We start from the raw sequence: 26,661 nt of genomic DNA on the forward strand, positions 1-26,661 counted from the left end.
TACATTTTTTGGAAATGTTATTATAGGCAGGGGCAGATTTTAGAATAGACCATTGTAAATTAAAATTTTTATTTTTTTCTTTTAAATCCCAAATATATTTTGACAGCATAGTCTCTTTTGAATATTTTTTGTGTTTAAACGATTGTTTGTGGTTGGCATAACGTTTTTTCCATTCCCCCTCGGTTAAGCCAATATATTGTTTATCAGGGTTGTTTTGTGAGGAAACAATGCACAATTTAGACTGTGTATATATAGCTGCTTATCTAATTTTATAGTTATTACAGAAACAAGGCATAGCGATGTACAAGCCTAACGATAGTAGCATTCAGAAGAACAAGGATGTCTGGACTAATAATGGCATAAAATTTGAAGACTCTCATAAAAGAAGAATGGTCTCTTTGGAAGAACAAATAATATTATTTGGAGCACTTAGGAACAGTCACAGTGATTGAATGACGAGTAACATGAGAATTAATTTTAGTAAATTGCACAAGTGACACTAGCTCTTTAGAGCAATGCCCATTATAGTATTTGTAGAAAAGAGAAAGAGAAGCAACATTATGACGATGTTGAAGATATGATAATGGTTGAAGCTTAATGATATGATAATGGTTGAAGCTTGGGTGCAAGTGCAGGTTTAATTATTTAACTAACTATTTACAATGTGTTTTTGCACCTTGTCTAAAAAATAAAAGGCATTCGAAGATCTTCCCCAAATATGGCATTAGTATTCCATACTAGGGCGGATTTGAGATTTATAGAGATAAAGAATAAAATCTGGAGTAAGAAAGTGACGAGCACGATAAAGAGATACAGCCTTAGTAGATGCTAATTTTGCAATCAATTTGATATATAGTTTCCAAGAAAGATCAGATGGGGTTGACGATTCATCAATTACATTACCCTTCATAAAAATAGAAATATCTAGATTATTGGGTTAACAATTAGTAAAAAAAATAAGTTTTATCTGAGTTAAAGTTCACTATCCACTGAGAGCCCCATCCTGTAGCCAAAATGAGATCCTTTTTGAGTTTAAATACTCCCTCCACACAATCAGAGAGTGTTGGCTATTGATCAAGACAAGAGTATATAGCAGTATCATAAGCAAACCATGCCACCTTGGATGTGAGAATATCTAAGAAATTGTTAATGTAAATTTTAAAAAGTATAGGGCCAACGATAGAACCTTGAGAAACCCCTGAGGATATATATATATATATATATATATATATATATATATATATATATATATATATATATATATATATACATATACATATATATATATATATATATATATATATATATATATATATATATATATATATATATATATATATACATATATATATATATATATATATATATATATATATATATATATATATATATATATATATATATATATATATATATGTATATATATATATATATATATATATAAGGATAAGTTAAAAATGAAATAATGTGAAAAATAGTGCATTTCGATTTTATAAAGCCATATTCTTTTAAGTGTTTATTAGTTTATATTGAGTCCGGTTGTACATAAAATGATATGATATAAATCTAAGTAACCATAAATTGATAATACCTAACCTTAACTCAACCAAAGTATTTCTAGCATATCATAAATTTACCCCCTTCTAACTTGAATAAGGCTAATAATTTATTATGATAATGTATGTGCTTAACATGTTCTGTTTTATATTGTAGATTGTTAATAAAAAAACAAGCTGGTTTTCATTGTATTAAGTATTAAGAAATGGCGTCTGTCAGCACAAGAATTGCTACTGAACACTTCATTCTGGGCCAGCCCGCAGTTATGAACAAAAATCAACTTCTTCCTTTAGTTTACAGACTATATGTCTACTACTTTAAGCACAAAAGTTATGATTGTATGCTGGAAGTTCTAAGTATCTACAACACAGCAAGTATCCCAGCAATTGATGATAAAAGTTCAGTCTACCATGTAAGGAAATGGATTGATAAAGATAAGGGTCTTAGTAAATATACCAGTTCTAAGATGACATCCACCACTTACCAAGACTGTTTAAAATCATTACAATCTGCATTTAATATATGAACTTGTAAATGTGTTGATAATGGTGTATAAGAGAGTTTGCAATATTTTATTCACTATTCTATAAAATACCTCCAACAGAATGGTCCAAAAAATTGAAAGGAAAATGTATATAGGTGCTATAAATAAAAATTTAAATTGGCTACAGTTAAGTTGCAGAAGAAAGAGGTGAGAGCAGTCAAATGTTTGAAATTTGAGCGCAATCAGAAAAAAAAGAATGAGACAATAGAATTACATTTACTGGGACATGAGTGATGATGCTGTTGATGACGGTGTTGATGATGTAACTGCAACTAAACACAGGTAATGAAGTTCTTGACAGTGAAATTTCCAGTGGTAAATCTGATGATGGTGTTGTAGACACGGAGTATATTTTATATAAAATGACAGAGTGTATATGTAAGTATTATAGTTAAGAGGTCAAAGTGTTTTTAAAACTATGATGGAAATCTTGTCTGGAGCACAAACTATAGAAGTGTTTAATTGAGAATTAACTTTAGCATTGAAAGCCAGAGTAAAATTTAGAGTAAGTTTTCTTTGCAAATAACTCTGCCTTATTCTGGGGATGACAATCAGACCCGTGAATTAGAGATTAAATGCTAAACTTACTTCAGTTAATGACACTGTTGAAGATTTATCAAAAGTCTCCAGAACCTAACATCTGAGATATATAAAAGGTTTAGTAAACTGAGAATAACAGAGCTTAACCTCAGACAGGACCTTTTAACATTGGCTTGGAATAATAAAAGGACATTGTTCTTAAGAGAGATGTTCTTGTAAAAATGATAAAGTGATAACTGTTTAATAAAGCAACTGCTAAAGGCGGTGAAAAATGTGGAGTAGAATGAGGCTTGACTTAAAATAGAAGAGACATATTATGAACATATATTTTTGCTATTTATTTAGATGCTTGCTTACAATAACTTTTTATATTTATACAAACTTAAGTATTTATATGGTATATTATTTTCCAAAAGAGATGATCAAATGGGTGTGTGGTGTGACTCTAACAAGACAAGAAAAGAAAGCATAATCTTAGACAGATTATAAAAAAAACGTTGAGTTGAACAACGTTTATTAATGAAGATTAAAGTGATTTAGGTATCAGCATGTAGAGAGGTAGCAGCTTCAGGAGAAAATGGTAGCGGTAGAAGTAAGAAAACTCGAAGAGAGTGCCTTACATAATATATGAATGAGGTTTAGTTAAGGAAAGAAAATGGTCTAGATTGTTTATATTAGAGAAACAGCATAAAAGATGAAGGATAATGTCTGATGATGATGACAATGATGATTGCGATGATCATGTTGATCATAATGATGTTTGCATTTGCGTATTTATTTACAAAATATAACATGAATTTTGAATTAAAAAAATATACTTAAGGATGTATAAATGTGTATGCAGCTATCACTCTACAAAAATGTACGCTTTATTGGAAATGTTTATGCTTTTTCATGGTTCAACATCAAGACTCATCCTTCTTGTGCTGATGGTGCAAAGAACTTTTTTTACTTAATGAAGCAGTGTTATGAGCTTGGAGCAGAAGATTGGAAAATATTGAAACCTGTGTTGCATAACAACAACTAGTTTGCCCACTCCAAAAATTCTTTTTTCTGGTGTTTGTGATAATGATGAATCTGTTGTGATGAAATAAATAATTTGAGAAGTAATTTGTGGAATTCTTCTGTGCATGTTTTTACAGGATGCTGCATCCAGAACAGACTTACCTAGTGTTAGGCCAGGGCTGGCAGTAGGGGGTGCATAATTTTTTTATAAATTTTTCTAGTAGATTAACTTACTTATGATATATCCTGGTTAGAAACAGCTCTTCTTGCTGGCCCTAGATATGCCCTTTGTATCATAGTAAGTGCTTGATAAATTTCTAATATTTTCAGCTGTAAGCCTTTTAAGGGTAAATATTTGTGGGAAAGTTGCAAGTACAAGACACCTGTTGTTTTTAATGTTTTTGACTTTTTTACAATAAATAGCACCTATAGCAATTTTCTAGACCAGCTGGGGTCTAAAAAAAAATTTTATGACCCACCCTAATATATACAAATGCTATAAATTTTAAACTAGAATTTGGGTTAAGTTAAAATTTTCTAAAAGTTTAACTAAAGTTTCAAAAGTTTAACTATATTGTTTCACTAATTTTATGTTTTTACATTTTTTTTTTTCTTAAACGATTTGTTTAGCAATTTTTAACAATTATTATTATACCTTATAATGCTGATCGCAATAGCAAGATATTGAAAAATATTTAAAGTAGTGTGCAAAAGTTTAGAAACACCAGATTTTACAAAATTTTTAAACATTTTTTCACCAACTTTCTTAAATTAGCTTACATTTTTTTCAATTGCTTTTTATTTTAATTCAATTCATAATACAAACCAATAAAATTATAAATTATAACATTTAATTAAGTTTGAATTTTTTTTTTGAAATGGTTAACATTAATTATTGCAAAACTGATAAATAAAACATGATTCTTAATTCTAAGTTTCCTTTAAAAAGTAATAATACATCAGATCTGCTAATTATCAAAATGAAACATGAAGCAGCACAAAATAATCTGTTGTCAGCAGTAAAGTAACTATTAATACATGAAATATATTTGACCTGATCATACTTTCAATGAGTAGGTTGATTTTATAAAAGTGAATCAAATAATATTTTTTTAAAACCATATTTGGCTTTCTAATTTTATTTAAACAATTTAAAAGAAAAACTTTTGTACTTTTATAATCTTTTCTTTCACTTGATCTCTTCACCAAGTAAATTTTTCGTCCTTCATGCACTCAAAACTAACCTTCCATATAAAAATATGCTACTAAATTGCTTGCAGGTTTGTTTTTAAAAGTAATCTTTATTCATTATTAAATCTTTTCATTTTGAAAATCGACTAATATTGCTTGTGGGTTTTTAATTTTTTTTAATACTATCATATTTTCTGTTATATAAATAAACCTTTTTATTTTTAAAATCGGCTAAGAATGCTTGTAGGTTTGTATATTTTTTTAAAATCTTTTATTAATACTCTGTTTTGAAATAAATTTTTTTTTAAATAAAATTGAAAAAAAAAAATTGCAACATAGTTTTGTTTAATAATAATATAAAAATATACTGCAAATGTGGGAGGACTAGGGTGGCAATGCAAATGAAATATTTAAACTTTATGTTATTTTACTTTTATATTTTATACAAAAAACTTTTATCAGAAAAAAAAATCTGCTTCTTTAATCAGGAAATACTCTGTTTCTTTAATAAGGCTAAAAAGCTTGATTTGATCACAAATGTCTTGATAAATGCATCGCTAAATAATGTAATTCTTTGTAAAGACTTAAAAGTAGAAAATAAAATATAGCAAAAACATTTGCTAAAAAATATAATCTTTTTTGTACTAAAAAGTGGAAAAAAAACTTTTAAATTTAAATTTAATATTTCATTAAACTAAAGATTAACAGGTCTGCACAAGATTTGTATAGAAACATACCTGTCAATCTTTAGTTTAATGAACTATTAAATTTAAATTAAAAAGTTTAATTTCCACTTTTTAGTTAAAAAAAATTATATTTTTAGCAAATGTTTTTGCTATATTTTATTTATGCTATTTTTCTAAGAAGTTCATTAATCAACCTTTCCTTGAATAGATTTAAACTGACTTTTTTGTAAGTCTCTTTATTATAATAAGGTTCAAATCCTCAACAATTTTTGTTATATCTTTGAATTTATTGATTAGTTGTTGATTGAAAGCTGTATTATTCCACATTGTTAACTAATAAAAACATAAAAAAGACTTAAAATATTTTGAAGCTTGGTTATTTAAACTAATACTGTTGTTTGTGGAGGAAGGAAAAGGCCGGTCTTGTTTATTAAACTTAATATAAAACAGTTATTTATTGTTGATTTTGATATTGTTTTATTAGTAATAGACTTGATGAAGTAACTTTTGCTCTTTTTGAGTTAAAGATGCTCTTCATGATTTCATAATTACATTATTGTTGATATACAGTCACATGATCATCAATAATTACATGATCGCAAACTAATTCTTGTTTTCCTGATTTTCCCATCTGTAAAAACTAATCCAAATTATCCAAAAACAAGTTTGTCTAGTTTATACCTATCCTCTCCTGAAGTTATTATGATATTCTTATCAGAAATTGACAAAGTTCTTGGAAACTCGAATGCATAACAGGTAAAATTTATTTTCTACACTCTTTTTCAAACTTTTCTATAAAAAAACTATAAAACTATAAAACACGAAAAATCATTGTCATTACCAAATTCTCTAAATCTATAATTCACTAATATATGTGGTCTTTGAAGTAATTTTTCTTCTGTTGAGTATTATCTTTTGCAAAGTTCACCAGACCTACTTGGTCTTTGTGAGACTAATTTGAGTTTAGCTGTTTCATATTGTGATCTTAGTGTTGATGGTTATCTTCTTTCAGTTCATAAAGAATCCAATAGTTGCGTGCTTGGCCTGGGCATTTACAGTTGCAAAACTTCACCCATTTGACAGGAAACTAAGTTTGAATGCGCAGACTATTTTTTTATGTACTTTCGTTTAGCAACACTTCACTCAAACACCTTTCTCTTTGTCCTATATTGCTCTCTTTCATCTTGAGACTGCACTCTTTTTGATTTTATTTCTGATCTAATTGACCAAGCCCTTTATCTTTATCTTTGAGCCAATATCGTTAATATTGGTGACTTTAATGCTCACTACACTGAATGACTCGGTTTTAGTATAAGTGACTTGGCAGTCATTAAGACTCTCAACGTTTGTCTTCCTCAATCTTTAACTCAAATAGTCAACTTTTCAACTCACTTTCCAGACAATCCGAATCATTTACCTTCTCTATTTAACTTATGTCTTGTTTTTGATTCTAGTCAGTTCTCTGTTTTTCTACATTCATCCTCAGGTGCTTCTGATCATGGTTTGATCTCTCTGAAACTATAACCTTATTTGTCTTCATCATCAGAACCCCTCTATTATTGTACCTCTTACAACTACCATAAAGCTGATTTGGATTCTTTCCTTGATTTTCTTTGTGATTGCATTTGGATAGAAATCTTTTGTTTTTCTGCCAAAAAATTTGCTTCTTATGTAATTTCTTGGATTCAGGCTGGCATAGAATCTTTTATTCCTTCTCAACAATTTCAAGTCAAGCCTCACACTTCTCCATGGTTTCCTCTTACTGTGATGTAGCAATTTCCAATCGTAACCATTACTTTCATATCTATCAGCAAAATAGATCTCCAGAAAACAGATGTCTGTTTACTATTGCTAGAAACCATTGTAAAAAGGTTTTGTCTAATGCCAGAGTCCGTTATTCTCAGTTATGAAATCTTTAACAGTATCTATAATAAATCTAAATCTGTTATTCCACCTCTCTTGTATGGTTCAGATTTTTTCACCTCACCTAAAGACAAAGCTGAATTGTTTGCTAAGAAATTTTCATCAATATTGTTTCTTGATTCTACTAGTTGCCTTCTAACTGATATAGCTGACAGCTCCATCCAGCTTCTGTATCTAAAGTGATTTCCTGCTTAGACTCTTCTATAGCTTGTGATCCAGACAACATACCTGTTATAGTCTTGCAGAAGTGTTTTACGGAGCTGTTGTCTATACTTTCAAAACTATTCAACGAGTGCGTATCAAAGTCTTGTTTTCCAGCATCTGTTATTCCTATTTTCAAAAACTCTGGAAAGCGATTTGACTCGTCTAACAACCATCCCATTAGTCTTCTTGATATTGTAAGCAAGGTTTTTGAGTCTTTAATTAACAAACACTTAATCTCTATCTTAAATCTAATAATCTTATCATCAATATAGATTTCGATCTGCTGATTTGTTAACAGTAATAACAGATAGGTTTTATTGTGCATTAGATAGATGTGGGATTGCTCACAACATTTCTAAAGCTTTTGATAAGGTTTGGAAATGCTAGCCTTCTCCATTAGCTCTTTTTTTACAGTGTATCTGGTAACATCTTTGAGATTATTGAATCCTTTTTCTACCAATCATAGTATAAAAGTTGTCTTCGATGGACAATACTCTTATTCATCCTCCTCAAGGTTCTATCCTTGGTTATATACTTTTTTCAATTTACATTAACAATTTCCTAAATATTCTCATATCCTAGGTGGCATTGTTTGCTGATGATACTGCCATTTATTCTTGTCTTGATATGTAGCTAACACTCTTTGAAGGGTTGAACACATTTTAGCTTGAAAAGGATCTTTTAGCCATATCTGGGACAGATCTTCCAATGATGCCCTATTTCTTTTAGACAAGGTGCAAAAACGCATTGTAAACATAGTCGGACCTGCTCTTGTAGCCAATCTATCAGCCAACAAACCACATTGTCGTAATGTTGCTTCTCTTTCTCTTTTTTATAAATACTATAATAAGCACTGCTCTAAAGAGCCAGTGTCTCTTGTGCCATCTACTAAAAGTCATTCTTGTGTTACTTGTCATTAAATAAGCCTCATTCTTTTATTGTGATTGTTCCTAAGTGTTCCAAAACTTCTTATTTGTCTAGTTTTTTTTCTTGAACATCAGATTTATATAATATGCAATCTTTTTCTTGAACAGCATGATTTATATAATATGCAATCTTTTAAGTTGTCTGTTATCTTGCTCAATAAACTTAATCTTTTCTTTAACAGTAACTTCCAACTCTAATTGTGATTGCTTACAGCCTTGTTTGAAGTGAGGATGTTGAAAAAGTTTTTTAAAATATAATTATTTGAATCAGGATAAATATTATTTAAAAGAGTTTTAAGTTATCTTTTGTTTCAATGACATTTCTTGTAATACTTAATAATTTATTTAACATATAAAACATAAAATACAGATAAGTACTATTTTTTAGTTTATTAAAATAAAAAAATAGTACTTAGCCAACCCTCCGAATAAGGAAAAATGAGGTCAGCAATTTTTTGCCAACCTTAATCTTTAAGAGGACAGCATCAGGTTAGCAAAAAAATTTTGATACAAACGTTTGACCATAAAACATAGAAACGAGGTTGGTTTGTTGCCGACCTAAAACACTTCTAGGTTGGCAGTTAGGTGTTGCTGAATGCCGACCCTAATTCTTAGGGCTGACTTAGCTGTAGTTTATGTTTTATATACAAAATAAATTTTCTTTAAACTTCACTATGAATTTTTTAGATTTATGATTAATGTTTTCAATTCATTGATGTTATTACCTAACCTTATTACCAAGCTTATATGAATTCTTATTTTAAATTTTGCAAAAAAAAAAAAATCATAAAAACTTTGACTTTGAAACTTTTTTTTCATAATTTTAAAGTTTTTATCTGATATCATTAAAATTTGTTTTTTACAATTTTAATATTATTGTGTGATTTCATTGAAATTTTTTTACAGTTTTTGTCTGATATTTATTGAAACTTTTACATTCTTGAAGCTTATTTAGATAAAATGCATATACTATTAGGCATGCCATAAAATATGGAGATCCCTTATATGTTTTTTAGCGGTGTATATATAAAGTAAAAAAAGTTTTATAGTATTTTCATACTTACTGGAAGTTATATGCTAAGAATTTTTATCTAGACTAAAGTATAATAGACAACCATCAGCTGATCAGTTGATCAGGTATCTGATAAGATCATGATGTTTAGACTTGTATCATTGAAAATTAAGGCAGTTTTTTTTTTTTTATAAACTTCATTAGATTTTATAATTTTAAACTACTTTTTAATTATTAACAAATTAAAACAAAAAATCTTTTAATTTGTTTTTAAAATGGTTTCAAAAAATATTAGGATTTCCATGTCTAAAAAATAAGGTTTTAAAAATTACTTACGCTACTTTTTAAAATGGTGGCTTAAACCAGTTAAATCAATTAAATACTACTTTAATGTGCTATGTTTCAGGATGCACCATACAGACCCTCGTTCAAATTTTGATGATTTCTTTAATGCTGTCTTAACTGTTTTTCAAGTAAGAATTTCTTTGTTTAAGAATTTTTGTATTTTTTTTGTAAACTTTATGTTTTTTTTTTAAAAAGACTTAAAGTTGTGAATTTCTATGATGACTTGGAAGATTTTGCTTTATTTATTTTTTTGAAAGGTTTGCTTTTTTAATTAGTTCTTAAATTTGATTTTAGATTGTCACAGGTGTAGATTGGAATAATGTAATGTATGATGGAATCAATTCATATGGAGGAGCATTGAATGCAAAAGGAGTTTCAGTTTCATTATACTTTATTTTGATTGTGTGCCTGGGAAATTGTATCTTAACTTACTTGTGTATATTGTTAGCTTTTGTGAATATTTGTGCTTAAACCCTAATTACTGTTTAAACCACTCCTTAGGGTGTAATTTTATTATTTTATATATGTTTATTTTTTTGTATTATAAGTTTTTATTTAGTTTATGATTTTAAGATTAGGAAAATTAATTGACTTTTTAATTAACGGAAAACACTTGCTGACAAGTTTGTTATTTGGTAATCAAGCATGTTAAAATTACCTATACCAAGACTCAGAGTAACCACTATATTCAACTTTATATATAATTTTTCATTTTTGTGAAAATTTTCTTTTAACCATTTAGTTCCATAATGCAAACCTTAAAAAATAAAGCAGCAAACAAGTTTGAACAAAACTGTTTGAACTTTTGGACCTCTTGCTTATGAAGCTCAATATAAATATACTGTATACTCTATATACATACATGTATAGTAGTAGAGTAATTGCTTCATAAGCAAGAAGTACAAAGTTCAAACCCACATTGCCCCTGGAAACACCCTGCACAGCTTATATAAATATATATGTATATATATATATATACATATGTATGTATATATATTTATATATATATATGTATATATATATATATATATATTTATAATACATATGTATATGTATATATATATACATATATACATATGTATATGCATATATATATATGTATAAATGTATATATATATATATATTTATATATATAAATGTATATATATATATATATATATATATATATATATATGTATATATATATATATATATATATATGTATATATATATATATGTATATATATATATATATGTATATATATATATATATATATGTGTATATATATATATATATATATATATATATATATATATTTATATATATATATGTATATATATATATATATTCAAAAATCATTAAAACGTCCATTTTGCAATATATTTAGTAATTAGTTGCATACCTATTTGTCTTTAACACTGCTTGGCAGCAATGAGGCATTGATTTAACTAAGTTAGCAAGAACATCCTGAGAAATTTTATACCAACATACTTCAATCAAAGCAAATAAATGGTCTTTTTTAGTTGATTTTCTACCAACTAAATGCCGGTTAATGTACTCCCAAAGATGCTAAATATGGTTTTTGTGAATTAATAAAAAATCTTTAAGAAAACTGGCAATGTTTTTTGGCTTATTATCTTGTATAATCTATTTGCAAGTCATTTTATTCTTTTTTATGTGACAACATAACAATTTTTATTATGTTTAAATAAAATCTTTGGTTCATAATGTCTTCAGTTCATAACTCACAATTTTTAAAACGTCCTCTAACCATAAAATTTCCATTCCATGTTTAGTTGTAAAAAACTGAAATTTTTGAACTTTGACTTTCAGAGAAAATTTGACCATTAGTCATTAACTGTCTAAGTAAAATGGTAATTTGCAAATTTTATTCTGGTTTTTAAATTTCTCACAGGTATCAGCAGTTTCTTAACTGGACAGACTATTTTGGTGTTTAGTTGTTAGTTTGTGCCATGAAAGTGATGAACTAAAAGTTCAACAGTAGTCTTGCGAATATCTTGGAATACCTTACCTATAATCTATATGTCTTTTTAGTTGTAACTTTAGGTCTTGTAGTGCAAGGCTTCAATAGTTTTTTACTGACTAAACTTTTTAATAATGTTTCTGGTTCCTGTTTATGTAAAGTTTTGATATTTTTTTGTAAGACATTTTTTCAACCAGCTTTCATAACTAGTTTCCTTATTTCATTTTAAACTTCCATAGCTTTTCTCATGCTTTTAAAGTATCTCAGAAAAAAAAAATTTAAATTTTTATTTTAGGTGTCCCAAGAAGTCCTTATGGTCTTGTCACAGAGCACCACGAAAGAACATTTGAAAGGAAGTTCAGGCCTTCTTCCTTACCAATTTTTAATAAAACTTGCCCAGAGGTGGCAATGAACCACAGATCTATAGTTTCTGAGGCAAGCACTCTAACCACTACAGCTGCTCAAAAAATTTAATTTTTCACAAGTACTTTGACAATTAGTTATAGTTTATCATAGTCATATTAGTTCTCCACTTTTGAAAAATTTCAAAGTAGTTAAAATAATAATTTAAAAAATAATTTGGCCTTTAATTATGCTTTTGTTTAAAAAAGATTTGATTTGATTGCCTGGTATGATACTATTTTTGTAGAAAACTTGTAAAAAAGCTAAATTTTTATCAATTCCTAAAATTTTGTTTTTGTGGTTTTAATATAAATTTAATTAAAAAAGGAATTGTTTTGGTGAGATTTCAGCTGATTTAAGAATGTTTGTGAAAAGTTATCCTTTAAAAACCAAAAAAATTTGGTGCTTTTAATAAAAATTGTTGAAAAGCTAGTGAAATTAAATGTTTTTTTAAGTTACAGCAAAAATGCAAACTTAATTGACTTGAATCTTTTTTATTTTTTATTTTTTTAATTGTTTTATACTGCTTTTTATATTCAATTTTATATTTGATTTTATTGTTTTTTCTATTTTTGTTTTAAATGACTGATGAAATGACTTTAATGAAGACTTACCAAAAAATTTCAATTGACTCAAAACATAAGGAAGTGAAGTTTTCCCAATTAATACTACTTAATACTAATGCAATCTTATTGAAATAAATTTATACTTTCTAGGTTCTATTGCAAAAAGTTATTGACAGATTTGTTAAAGGTATTTTAGAGAACTTAAACATTACTATTTTAATCAAAATTGGCAAAAAACAAATTGATTTTTTTTTACTACTTACTTAATTAACAACTTTAATATGAGACATCAACTTGAGTCTTTTACAAGCATTTTTTTTTTTTAATGAAAACTCTGATACACTGGACATAAGAATTTCCAGATGCTCAATCTTGTTACTAAAAAGGTCCTGCAGTAACTTTCTGTCCTAATACTGGCTACGAAATTGAGAAGATTTCTCTTTTTTCTCATTTCTTTTATCTTACTTATATTTGACTACCGAGGTGATTAGGATTATCTCTCATGTAGCATCTCAGATAATCCTAATGGACATAATTACCACTTGCCTATGTTTAGGTAGTTTGGCTCTTGTTGTTGATGAACTTGATTAACTGATCAACTAAAAGTTGGTAAAAAACTGGTTTTGAGTCTAAATATACCTGGTTTCCAAATAAATATGGAAACAATTAAAGTTCTGTAAACAAAATTGGGAAGTGAACTTTAAAAATAGCTGTATAAACATTCTCAAGCAATAATATCTGGCAAATGAAAATACTTTCAAACTCATTTCATTTTTAATTCACTTTTAAATATAATTTCTTTAACTCAAGAAATAATTTTAGTTGTTGTAATAAATGTGTTTTTGGCCATTGCTGTTGACAACATATCACTGACTGCCGATGAAATAGAAGATGAGACTGAAGAAAATTTAAACCGTGAATACCATATAAAAGAGGTTCATGAAAAATATTCTTCTTCAGGCATCATTATGTAACTAGCTTTTTAGTTCTTTTTTGAAAAATAAAGCAAAGTTTTTGAGTATTTTGTATAGCAAATACTTGGTATTGTTTTATTTTATTTTAGCAAGTTTATGTTATATAGCAAATACCTTTTTTTATTTATTTAAAAGTTTTTATTTTTTTTTATTTTTAGAGAAGAAGAAAATGAAAAAGATACATATGTGAGCATTATTTTTATATTTTTTATATTTTATATATTATTATTATATATTTTATATATTGGTATTGTAGTTATTTTGTTGTTGTAGTTGTTATTAATATGTTATTTAACCATTTATAAATTTAGTTAAGCTGTTATTTTATATATGCATAATTACATATATTACTTAAGCATGTCTATATACTATGTTAATATATTAAAAAATGTAATATGTTATGTTTTTAACTGATTTATAATCAAGCATTAAATAGCATTGTTTTACTATTAAATCTACTATACTTGTACACTATCATGTTCAAACTATCACTGTCGAACATTTTTGAAGATATCAGATTTTAAATGCTTTCTTCTCTAGAACACTTTTTTAAAACTTCAAATTTTCTTTTCATTTGTTTTATTAAGAGATATGTTAGTTATTTATATAGTTATTATCAAGTCTGGTTACGGTATCTGATTTTATGTTTCCAATCCTAATATATTTTTTTGGTTATGGCAACACTCAACAAGTACATGTTGAATTTTTTAAAGTTCTCTGATTTTACTGTTCTGTTATGCTACTTCATTGTTTTTTATACAATTTTCCAATTGTAATATACTTTATTATTTAAGCTTTTATTTTATTTTTTACTTATAAATTTTTTTCCATATGCTTATTATTAATTTATTTGTGGTGTATTCATTTTTCAATTAGTTTTGCTTATCTAATTTATCAATTTAAGTATATACTATATAATATTATGTTATATCCACACTCTATTATTTATTGTTTCAATTAAGATTGCATCATATTAATTGTTCCAATAAAGGTTGTATCATATTAGTTTATCTGAAAATTTAAAACTGAAACTTTCTTTTTCTACTTTTTTTTAAGTATTTCAAATATTGAAAATTCTTTTCAAAAAATGTTTTAAAGGAATTATTTTAAAATTATTAAATCATATTTATCTAACCATAATATTAAAGTTTTTCTTGGTAGTCAATTCATTTCCATTAACATCTGGGTTACCACAAGGTTCCATCCTTGACTCTCTTTGTTTCTCATTTATATTAATGATCTTCCTGATAATTTTATCTCTTAGGCGGCTCTATATGCTGATGACGCAACTATATACTCTAATCTTTATACTTTTTGATTGTTTAGAGCAGGCTTCAAGTCTTTAAAAAAATCTGTGACAGCTTTGGGCTTGAAGTATCTGGTAAATTTACATCCAAATAACATTATTTGTTTACTGCTATTGAAACAGTGTTAATATTACACTTATTGAGTTTTCTACTTTATGTCTTATCATTAATTACTGGCCTCTTATGGAAACCATACCTCTTATGGAAACCTGCATAAACCTTGAGCCTCATTATCCCATTGCCATAAAGTTGCATCTCTTTTACTTTTCTCCAAATTCCATAATGGTAGCTTCTTTAGCTTAAGATACTATCAATTTAATTTCAATTACTCACGTTTTTCGGACTGTTTCAAGGTTTTTTTAGGTCTTCTGCCTTCTCTTTAACTTGCTCCTATGTTTTCTGTCAACAACTTAAATAATTGTTTACTTGCAGCTATTTTGGGAATGCCTTTGTTTAAACAAATATTTAAACATTTCTTATGTTTAAATATTTGTTTAAACTATATTACTTCTATTTTACTCTATTTATTACATCTTACATTCTTATTTTTTTCCAAAACTTGATTTTTTTTTTAGGTTTTAATACTTTAAAAAAGTTTTATGTATCTTGTCCTTTACATTATAATTCATTTTATTTTTCACCTTTATATAATATTCACCTTTTTTTAATTTTTTACTTGAATTTTTCACCTTAGTTGTTTAGTTATTTATTCACATTTAATTTATACATCACCTTCCCCCTTCACACTTACCTTAATTTCTTACCTTATCTTACACCCAAAGTTGCATCTCTTTCTCTTTTCTGCAAATACTATAATGGTTGCTACTGTTATCTCTTTTTCTATCAACCAAAGCACATTCTTGCTTGACTCGTCATTCAGCAAAGTCTCATTTTTTTTACTATATCTGTCTCTGCATGCTCTAAAAGTAAAGTGCAGGGAAATAAACTAGATAAATAAAAAACTTTTATCTAACCCTTTGGAACTCTTTCCCATCTTCATGTTTTCCTGAATCATACAACCTACAACTTTTCAAATCTTCTGTGAACTGTTTACTTGCTCTTTAACTTTATTCTGCTTTCTAGTAACTCCCAACTTAACAGTGGTTGCTTGCAGCATTGTTGGGAGTGAATCAGAATAAAAAAAAATTTAAAGACATCAGTTAATATTAAACAAAAAAAAAGGAAATCACAATCTAAAAATAAACCAATGAAAAATTTCATACTAATTTTTAATTTTTATATACCATACTTATTAAATAACTTAATAAATAACTCTTTTTTTTATCATATTTAGTCAGACTCAATAGAAAATTTTGCAATAGAAGAATTTGATTATTATCCTAGATATGGTCAGAACTTTATCTAAATTATATAAATTTGTTTGTTTTCATTCTTGTTTTATTTTTTAATAGAATCACTTTTTATATTTGGAAATTTAAATGATTTTTTAACTAGTACAATTTTTTTTCTTTTAAAACAAACATACTTCTAGATATTCCTGCAAAACCGGGAGAGAATTTTTTAGAAAACCTAAAAAATCCTGCTCGAATGCTTCCAAAGCCATACAAACCACCTATTCTTGAAGTGAATACATTCTTCATTTTTGCACCTACAAATTCGTAAGTTAATTTTATTCAAAAAATAGTCAAAAGGTAAGACAGTGAAACTTGTACATTTAAAAAGTAAAAATGTGCCTTCAAAACTTATATAACTATAATTTAAAACTTATATAATTAATATAATATAATTATTTAGGTTTATTCTTGTACAATTATTTTCTATAACTGTTCTAATTAAAAATACTATTTAAAAAAAGTTTAGTTTCATGTAATACAAAGTGTGCAGTTGAGATAATGGAAACAATATCTGCGCTCAAGTGGTTATGTTTCACCACTATCATCCACCCTCAAGCCAATAAATTAAAACAAAATCCACACTTGAGTCTGTTTTTTAATAAAATATATACTCAAGGCTATGTAATCCGATAACATCTACCCTTAAGTGCATGTATTAATCAAAATGCACTTCTGATCCCAGACTTTTAAAAACATCTTAAGCTAAAATCACATATAATTAGGATTATTATATGCTCAATTTAACTTTAACAATTTATTTTGATTAGTATATACATAATTAGTATTAGTATACACATTGTATGGATTAGTATATGAATAGTTAGGATTAGTATATGAATAATTAGGATTAGTATATGAATACTTAGGATTAGTATATGAATAATTAGAATTAGTATATGAATAATTAGGATTAGTATATGAATAATTAGGATAGTATATGAATAATTAGGATAGTATATGAAAAATTAGGATTAGTATATCAATAATTAGGATAGTATATGAATAATTAGGATTAGTATATAAATAATTAGGATTAGTATATGAATAATTAGAATTATTATCTATATGTTTAGTGCTAACATTATAGCTATTTGATTTAAAAAAACTCTTAAATTTTTGGTATACATGATAATTTAAAAAAAAGCTTTACAATATTTTAAATTACTTTTAATTTAAATGTGGCTCCATCTGAATTACTTTTTTATTTTTTTTTTAAATTAAAACTAAATGTTATTAAATTTTAAATTGTATATACTATAAACTAACATCAAATAAATCAGGTAAGCCTCTTATCATAGTTAGGCAGAATCCAAAATTGATTCTCAAATTAAAAAAATGCTTTAGGGAATGTTCACAGCAAAAGCAATTGCAAAAAAATTTAAGAATATGGTTTTACTGTTGTTTGTATTTGCTTTTACTTTTATGCTAAAAGCTTAATATTTCATTCAACAGAAGTAATTTTTTTTTCCGAAATGTATAAATATCTAAAATTAGTATTGGTGGAACAAAAAGCACTTTTAAAATCATTCTCATTGAACAATGAACATAACTGTTATTAAGCAGACATAATGAACATAACTGTTATTAAGCAGACATAAAAATTATGAATAACATTTCATTATTTGAAAAAGTTTATCTGAGGATTACATAAACGGTTTAAATTAATAATAATAATAAGGTTAAAAAAATAATAAGGTTAAAATTGCAAAATCTGTTTTAAAAATTATTTTGTATGATAAAAACACATGTTGCACATGTTATTTTTATAAATGTTGCACAATAAAAATAACTTGTGCAACATGTATAGACATTTTTGAAACCATTGCACAGCTTATAGATTTATACCTTTTTTAGATAAAATATTAAACATATTAAAAAAATTTTATGGTTAGTTATTAAAAATAATTCACTTATGAATGGTTGATTTTAACACAAACAATGTTTTACACAAAACCAAAAAACAAAGTGCTATTATTTTAAAAATGTTTTCAAAGATTTTGAAGATGATATCTTTGTATGTATCTCTGAATTATAATTTTTATTTTTAATAACAAAAATTCACACTAATAATGTTATTAATTTTTAATTATCTCTTTATTATCTTTTTTTTTTTTTGTCATTAATATTCAGTTTTTAGATTTTTTACATTTTAATAATTTATCTGAGCTTTTCAATAATTAATTTAACTAAGCAAATTAGGCGCAAATAGTTGTAAAGTGACATAACTTTCATGCAATAATGATTTGTGGCAGAGTTCTTACTTTTTAAGAGAGAGTTATGGAGTTTAAACCCATATTGTCCATAGAAACACCAAGCTCAATTTATTTCTCCCCAAAGCAGCCTTGTTTTTTGTAGTACTTTGACAATAGTGAAGATAGTACTATAACTATAAAGATAGTATTTTGACTTTAGTAAAGGTAGCAATTCAACTATAGTGAAGGTAGCATTTCAACTAAAATGACGGTAGCACTTCAACTATAGTAAAGGTAGCATTTTAACTATAGTGAAGATTCTACTTTGGCTGGAGAATATATATAATAAAATAGAGAATATATATAGAAATAGAGAATATATATAGAAATAGAGAATATATATAGAAATAGAGAATATATATAGAAATAGAGAATATATATAGAAATAGAGAATATATATAGAAATAGAGAATATATATAGAAATAGAGAATATATATGGAAATAGAGAATATATATAGAAATAGAGAATATATATAATAATAAAAATAAAGTATAAAAAAAAATAATCTTTTAAACTTTAGAATTCATTTAAACTAAATTTTTATAAAATCGCAAGATTGAGAACATATGATAGCAGCCTCCTAAGTATAACTTTTTTAAACTGTTTTGTTTTAGGATAAGAAAGGTTGCTCATGAAATTATATCAAATCCTGTTTTTGACAATATTCTACTTGCATTAATAATAATAAACAGCCTTCTGCTGGCTTTGGAAGACATGACCGATCAAGAAGCCACTATCAATAATGTATGATTTGATTTTTTGTAAAACTAGTTCTTTAAAATATTTTGTTATTTTATTTTGAAACGTTTATTTTTGTAAAGTATTTTTTTTATAGATTCTCTCTTATGTAGATTATGTTTTTACTGCAATATTTACCTTGGAAGCTGTTTTAAAGGTATGTTTTGTTTTTGTTTTAAAGGTAAACACAATTTAGTGTATCAGTATTGTTTACTTTGTTGTTTATATTAAAGATGATCGAAGAGATACTGTTCTTTCAGTTTACTGATTTTAACTTGCTTGAAACCACAAAATAAGAGGTCAAAACCTCTGACAAGTCTTGTTAAGTGGATTTAAATGCTATGATTAAGACTGTTCTTGTTTAATTTAAACCTGTATTGAGAATTTTTAAATATAATACTAAAGTAATAAAGCATAATACTAATGTATTACTAAAATCACAGACAGCAATAAAAATAATAACAATTATTAGTAATAATTTTTGTAAGAAGAATGTTACTCTAAAAATCACCCTTCATATAAACACCTATGATAAAATGATATTATATAAATTTATGCAATATTGCGAATTTATATATAGGATAATGCTATATAAAGATTTATATAAAAAGTGATGTGTAATTTGTATTTGTATGAAAGGTTAAGATAATTTTTTAGCCCTTGTTTTAAAACTGTAAAATGTTTAATAAACGTAGAGGTTCTTGAATTTATATGATTGGACCTTTTTAGCGTCAAAATAAATTTTGTTGAAATTTGAAATCTAATTATAAATTATGATTCTATCTATAAAAAAAGTTTTTCAAAAGTTAAATTTGTTTAACCAGTTACTGATAACTGAACAGTTACTTAGAGCACTTTTGAGGGCATTTTTGTTCCGTTTTTCAAATTGTTTGGTGTCTGCCTCAAATCAAATTTATTTGCTAATTGGAAAAGCTTGCCACAAATACAAAAACTTCAAACAAATTTCAATAAATTCAATTGTTTAGTAATTTGTTTAAATTAGGAAAATCAGAAAAAAAAAATAATTAAAAAATGCTATAAAATTAAAATAATTTAATATAAAAAAATAATTTTAAACATAAAAGTAAGGCCATTGGCTTTAAAGCTGTAGCGAATTGAGATTGTGTTTTGTTCTCAACAAAGTTGAGAAGAATGAAACAAAAAAAATGACAACTGCTCTTGCGCTATTTGCTGCCGAATACTAGAATTAGTCATAAACCTAATTTTTCTGAATTTACTTAAAAAAATTTTTATTAGAAAAATTAAATTTATTTTGCTTAGAGCGCTAGTTAGTCTTTGTATTCGTCACTCTTGCTATAAAAAAATATTTATTTGAAGTCTCTGAGTATTTACTTTTTTAAAGAACTCAAATATTGCTGACCTGTTGGTTTTCATATGCTAAAAGAAGTTAAAAAAATTTTTTTGTTGATCACAAACTATTTAAATAAATCAGTTCAAAATAATAAATAAGAATTAATATATAATATACATTCAAAAAATAACGTTAGGGAAGGTAAATATCATATCAAACATACCTCAAAATAAGTTTTTGTTTAGATAATTAAAATTATTGTTATTAAACAAAATTTGTTGTTAAAAAATAATAACATTAAAAAAAAAATCAAAAATGAAACTTGCAATGAAACATGTTGTTTATGTTCTGTTTCTTAAAACAAAAAAGGAATATATTTAGATTATTATTTTTTTATTTACAAATAAAATAAGTGTGAAAACTATGACAATTATCTACATCATTAGTAAGCAAAAGTCCTCATCAGTCTACATATAGTCTACAATGCATACACATTGTTTTTGCCTTTAATTTTAGTTATTGGAAGAAAAAAAAGTCAAACCAGCATAAATAATATCAATTAAATATGTAGATGACCCACAATTAAAACAACAACAAAATATGAGATGTTATTTTCTCGATTTTTTTAAATACGTTATTAAAGGAAGGTTGGTTTTGTAGCATTTGCATATTATTTGCCCAATGTTTCATTACTAGCCAAGAGTCAGTTTTAAAAAAAAAAGCTAGCAAAAACACATCATTTTTGATTTAAGTTAATTTGAGTTAAACATTCATCTTTTGTTAGAAATGAACTAAAAAGCAATTTTTTGCAAAACTTTTGCTATCACTTTTGATTTTTGACCCAAGATGATTGCCTAAAACACTTGCACATAAAGCAGCAACAAGTTCAAAGCACTACACGCTCATGTTTTAGATATCTAAGAACCGAAACAAATAAAAATTTGAAAAAAAAAAAGCTTAGGTTTCAAAATTTTTTTAAACTTTAAAAATGGGAAAACAGTTTCAATATTCCATCCGTCTTTCTACAGCTTTTGTTTGTAGCTGTTTACTGAGTTTTAATATCATCTGAAATAAAAATTCAGTAAACTGCTTTTTTTTTTTTTAATCTATCTAAAACTTGATTTAAATAAGTTTTTTTACTTATTGTTGACAACATTTTAAGGCGCAATGCATTTGTATTGTGCCTTAAATACCATATTTAATGCAATATTATACATTTAATGCAATTATAAGTCACATATGAACATTTATGTAAAAACAAAATAAAATTTTTCAAGTAAAATATGAAAACTTTCGATAAAATATATTGTTTTTAAAGACAGTCATCATTTAGAAAGTTGTTTCCACATTGAAAAGTAACTAGATGAAAATCATTTTTAAAAAATTTTGATAAAATTTATAACTATTAAACATAACTTTTATTTTAAATTTAATAGTATAAAAAGGAAAATTAATATAAAAGAAAATTTACTGTTATACAGTTTTGTTTTAGATTATTGTTTAAAATTTTTTGAAAAAACTATAATAAGCAACTTACCCAAATAAAAAAGTTCAAAGTATCAAACTCAACCATTTGTCTTTCGTTCTTGTTTTCTCTCTCTTTTTGCACAAAGAAGAAAAAAGAGAAAAATAGTACATTAAAAAGAAGACTGTTTAAAATAAAACAAGTTGAAAAATAATCTTTCTTTTAATTTTACATTTATAAAACATAAAAAAATATCTTTTGTTTTATGTAGCTATATAATTTCTTAATTTTTTTAATTTTCCAAAAATTCTATAGCAGCAGAAAAAGTATCAGCTAAAGATAAAAATAAAATGAAACAGCTAATCCTAACATAAAGAAGATGACCAAGTTTGCTTTTATTAAAAAAAAATATTTATACCAAAAAATATTGTCATTTTCAATTATTTTCACATTTTTAAAGTTTCTTAGCACAAACTCATCTTTTAACTTTATTTTAAAATAATATTCAACTAAGAAATTATATTCATTTACTAAATAACACAACTCTGTCAAATTGAAGCAAGAAAAAGTTGCACTTGTTATTATTAGCACTTAAATTTTACCTATTTTACCTAGTTGAAATATTTTAGCTATGAATTTTATCAATATGGTCAAATTTTCAACAACTATTTTACTACTACAATATGTTGCAACTGATGAGATATCGTTGCAGAAACTTTTAGTTCATTGCTTGATTTTTCCATGTGACAAGATTATAAAAGCAAAATATGTTTTAAACAAATCTTTTAATTAGCAAGGGATTAACTAGGTTGGAGAATATTTCTGGTTTTATATTATTTCAATGAAAACAGTTTTATTCCCCTGTTTCTTACAGGTCTTTTAGCTGAAAAAGTGTGAAGCAGTAACTGCTAGTTGGCTTTTTATTTCTTTCAAAGAATTATGATAATATAAAACAAATACTTTATTCAGTGAATTTAAACTGCCTTCCATTTAGTCTATCTTGTGACATAGAGCTTAAGAATATAGTTTTTTTTTTTAACTTATCTTGTATATTATTTTAATCCACCTTTAATGGGAATAGTTTCAAAAGCATAGAATATTACTATAAAATGTGGATAGCTTTCACAAATTAGATCAGAAGCTTCTTTCTATGTTTTAATATCAAGCATAACCCCAAATTTCAAACAATTTTTAAATTCCATAATAACTTTCTTACATTTTATTCTGAGCAAGTTTTTTTTTTTTTTTGCATCCCCTCTTTCGAGCTTAATACAGAGTTACAAAAGACCTAATGATCTCATTAGTGCCAAATGTCAAAAAAAAATTTGTTTATAAATTTACTTTTAACAAAACTGAAAACAACAACTATGTTGTTAGGAATTATTAGGAAGCAAATAGGAAATTAAAAAACAAAAAAAATATATTTAAGATTCCATAAATAAAAGTGTTTTGAATGTAACAGTTGAAGTAAATTTATTAATATTTTTTCTCAATCAAAAGTAACTAAGTAATGAAAAGTAAATAGATACTATGCTTCGGTATTTTGAAAAACAAATGTTAGTTTATCTATCCAATGACCATAGTAGTATTTTTAAAAAACAGATTTAAACTTGACAACTAGAGCAAGTTCAAGAAAAATTAAATACAGTTACCTTACTTTTTTATTTGTTCCTTATTACTAAACAGAAACTTTGGATAAAAAGACAATTTTTTTTCAGGCTCAGAACTTGCTCAAATCAGCTACAAAAAGTTTATCTTTAGCACTAAAAAATAAATTTGTTCTAATATATAATTATTTTTTATGTAAATGTTTTATCATGTTTTTTTTCTTTATTTTTTTTAATAACTTAAACAAGATATACAGTTATACTTCGAAAATTCAAGTTAAACTCAATGTATTTATCTTTAAACTTACTTTTTCTAATAAATATTTTATTTTAGTGGGCGTACTGTTAAAAAGTAATTTTGGTAAATTTTCAATAATGTTTTATGTAATAAAACATAAAATAATAATACATAACAGAAGATTCAAACCAAATTTTAAGATAAATAGCTGAATTGATACATAAGTATATGTTTCCAAACAAGAAATTATTTGTGTTTTAGGAAGAGGTAAATAGGAGGATAATAGCCATCAACACTGTGATCTTAAGATAAAACAACCAAATTAAAAAAAAAAATTATTAATTTTAATATTTTAAAACTTTTTTAAATTTACAACTTTTTAAACACTTGGAACATTTAAAAAAATGAACAATAAAATTCAAAAATGCATTTTTGAATTTACACAATTAACTTACTTTTATATGATAAGATTTGTATTTGTATGCTGTAACAATACTAAAATAATTCAATTTTGTATAAAAATGTAATAAATTTATATGCTTCAAAAATATATGTAAACTTTTTATTTTAAAAATGTGCAATTAATTTCTTATTAAATTTTTTTGTGATTTTTTATTTAGTTAATAAACTATGGTTGTGTACTACATCACGGTTCATATTTTCGTGGCGTTTGGAACTGTGTTGATATGTTTGTGGTGACATGTTCAATTACCTCCATAATTTTAAAGTAGAGTTGGTTTAGTGCTTTTGACAAGTCACATCTTTTATATGTGAACATATTAAAGATGTGATAATATAGACATGATAATATTAAAATCAAAATCATGTTATATTATTGTAATTATGGGCTTTTTGTAAATGTGACAACTGGATTTGATTTAATTGAATTAAGTTTAATTGTATTAAATTGTTTAATGACAGTTGTCAAGATAAAATTAAAAATATAAATTAAAAAATAAATTTTGAAATTTCTGTTTGCTTTTTTCAGCGAACATATTTACTTTGACAAGACAAGAACATATTTACTTTGCTATCAATGACTGAAAAATGTTACTATTTTTGTTAAATTTTTTCCTCTCATAATATTGTTTTAACAATAGCATGAAAATAAAGAATGCTTCACCAGCCATAAAAACAGTTGTAAAAGTTCTTCGTGTCTTGAGAGTATTGAGACCATTGAAAGTGATTAATAAACTACCAAAGTTGAAAGTAATTGTTTTTATTTTTGAATAAATTGTGATTAATTACAATAAAAATACTTTTTAAAGAAAATTTTTCAAACATTTAAGTCTAATAAATGTTTTCTTTTTAGGTTGTTTTTATTTGCATTATTTTTTCATTGAAAAACACCAATATATATAATAATATGTTTTCTTTTTAGGTTGTTTTTATTTGCATGCTTTTTTCATTGAAAAATGTGATAATGGTGCTTGTTATAATTCTACAACTGCTTCTCATTTTTTCAATTATGGGTGTACAATTGTTTTCAGTAAATTTTTTTTTTTTAGTTATTTTTTTACTTACCTTTTTTTTTACGTTTCTGCATTTTAGGAATTTAATTTTCTGATATTTTTTTGTTTACAATGATTATTTTGCAATGAATTTTTTTATGTCAAAAGATTTATTTACCTAATATAAAGCATAAATGGTTGTACTCACTTTTATTTTATTTTTTCAAATTAAAAATTACTTAAAAATTTATATAACAAATATAATAAAATAACATAGTATCAAATAAAACAAATTGTAAAACATAATGTTAAAAATAATATCAACATAACTTACAGTTTTATATTAAAATAATAGTGAAAGCAACTAATATAATATAAATATAAATAAAAATATATACAAAGCGGATAAAAAATATATATAAAGTGAATAAAAACATATATAAAAAATATATACAAATGGGATAGAAATAGAAAGAAAGGGGATAGAGTTTTTGTTTATGATGATAAAAAAATATGTTGTTGTCTTTAATTAAGTTCAAAATATAACTTAAAGGTACATTTAAAAAATATTTATTATTTATTTTTAACATTTTAACGTTAGATTGTAATTCCTACAATAAAAAAATAGAATTTTTGTTTAATCATTAGTTCAGTTAAAAAATTTTTTACCATTTCTTAAACATTCCAAGTTATTTTTTAAAGATTCCAAGTTTTTTTTTTAATTTTTTTATTGATAGATATGCGTGATAGTTAAAATAAAATTCTGTTGTTGGGGCTTGGAAAATTACTTTCTTAATAATATTTGAAAAATAAACGTTTAACGAGTCTTAAACAATGTTTGCTGTTAAGCATTATGTTTAAAAACTCTTGTTAAATGGTTTAAAAGAATAATAAATGAAAAAGTTCAAAACTCCTACTCAAACAAGTCATACATAAAACTTTATAATTTAAAGGTGTACTGCCTAATTTCAATATTAAAAAAAAATTTTTTGTCAGCACAAAATAATGATTTATTTTGTATAATTGTTATAAAAAACATTCTAGAATCTTTTCAAAACTTCTGCAACATCAACAAACCTGAAATAAAAATTTACA

The 26,661-nt window shown here is 25.3% G+C and overlaps 1 protein-coding gene across 1 annotated transcript in view; it reads left to right on the top strand.

Annotated features, from left to right (window-relative positions):
• The window catches only part of LOC101237421 (voltage-dependent P/Q-type calcium channel subunit alpha-1A), a 171,320-nt gene that overhangs the window by 74,887 nt on the left and 69,772 nt on the right, over nucleotides 1-26,661 (top strand). The window contains exons 13-23 of the mRNA XM_065799704.1: nucleotides 9,995-10,061; nucleotides 10,228-10,351; nucleotides 13,688-13,835; nucleotides 13,998-14,025; nucleotides 16,441-16,495; nucleotides 16,639-16,765; nucleotides 19,370-19,499; nucleotides 19,591-19,650; nucleotides 24,736-24,842; nucleotides 25,216-25,324; nucleotides 25,497-25,604. Of these exons, the coding sequence (XP_065655776.1) occupies nucleotides 9,995-10,061; nucleotides 10,228-10,351; nucleotides 13,688-13,835; nucleotides 13,998-14,025; nucleotides 16,441-16,495; nucleotides 16,639-16,765; nucleotides 19,370-19,499; nucleotides 19,591-19,650; nucleotides 24,736-24,842; nucleotides 25,216-25,324; nucleotides 25,497-25,604 (1,063 nt within the window). The remainder of the gene's footprint in view (nucleotides 1-9,994; nucleotides 10,062-10,227; nucleotides 10,352-13,687; nucleotides 13,836-13,997; nucleotides 14,026-16,440; nucleotides 16,496-16,638; nucleotides 16,766-19,369; nucleotides 19,500-19,590; nucleotides 19,651-24,735; nucleotides 24,843-25,215; nucleotides 25,325-25,496; nucleotides 25,605-26,661) is intronic.

The sequence above is a fragment of the Hydra vulgaris genome, chromosome 06, assembly GCF_038396675.1.
Source record: "Hydra vulgaris chromosome 06, alternate assembly HydraT2T_AEP".
Taxonomy (NCBI): Eukaryota; Metazoa; Cnidaria; class Hydrozoa; order Anthoathecata; family Hydridae; genus Hydra; species Hydra vulgaris.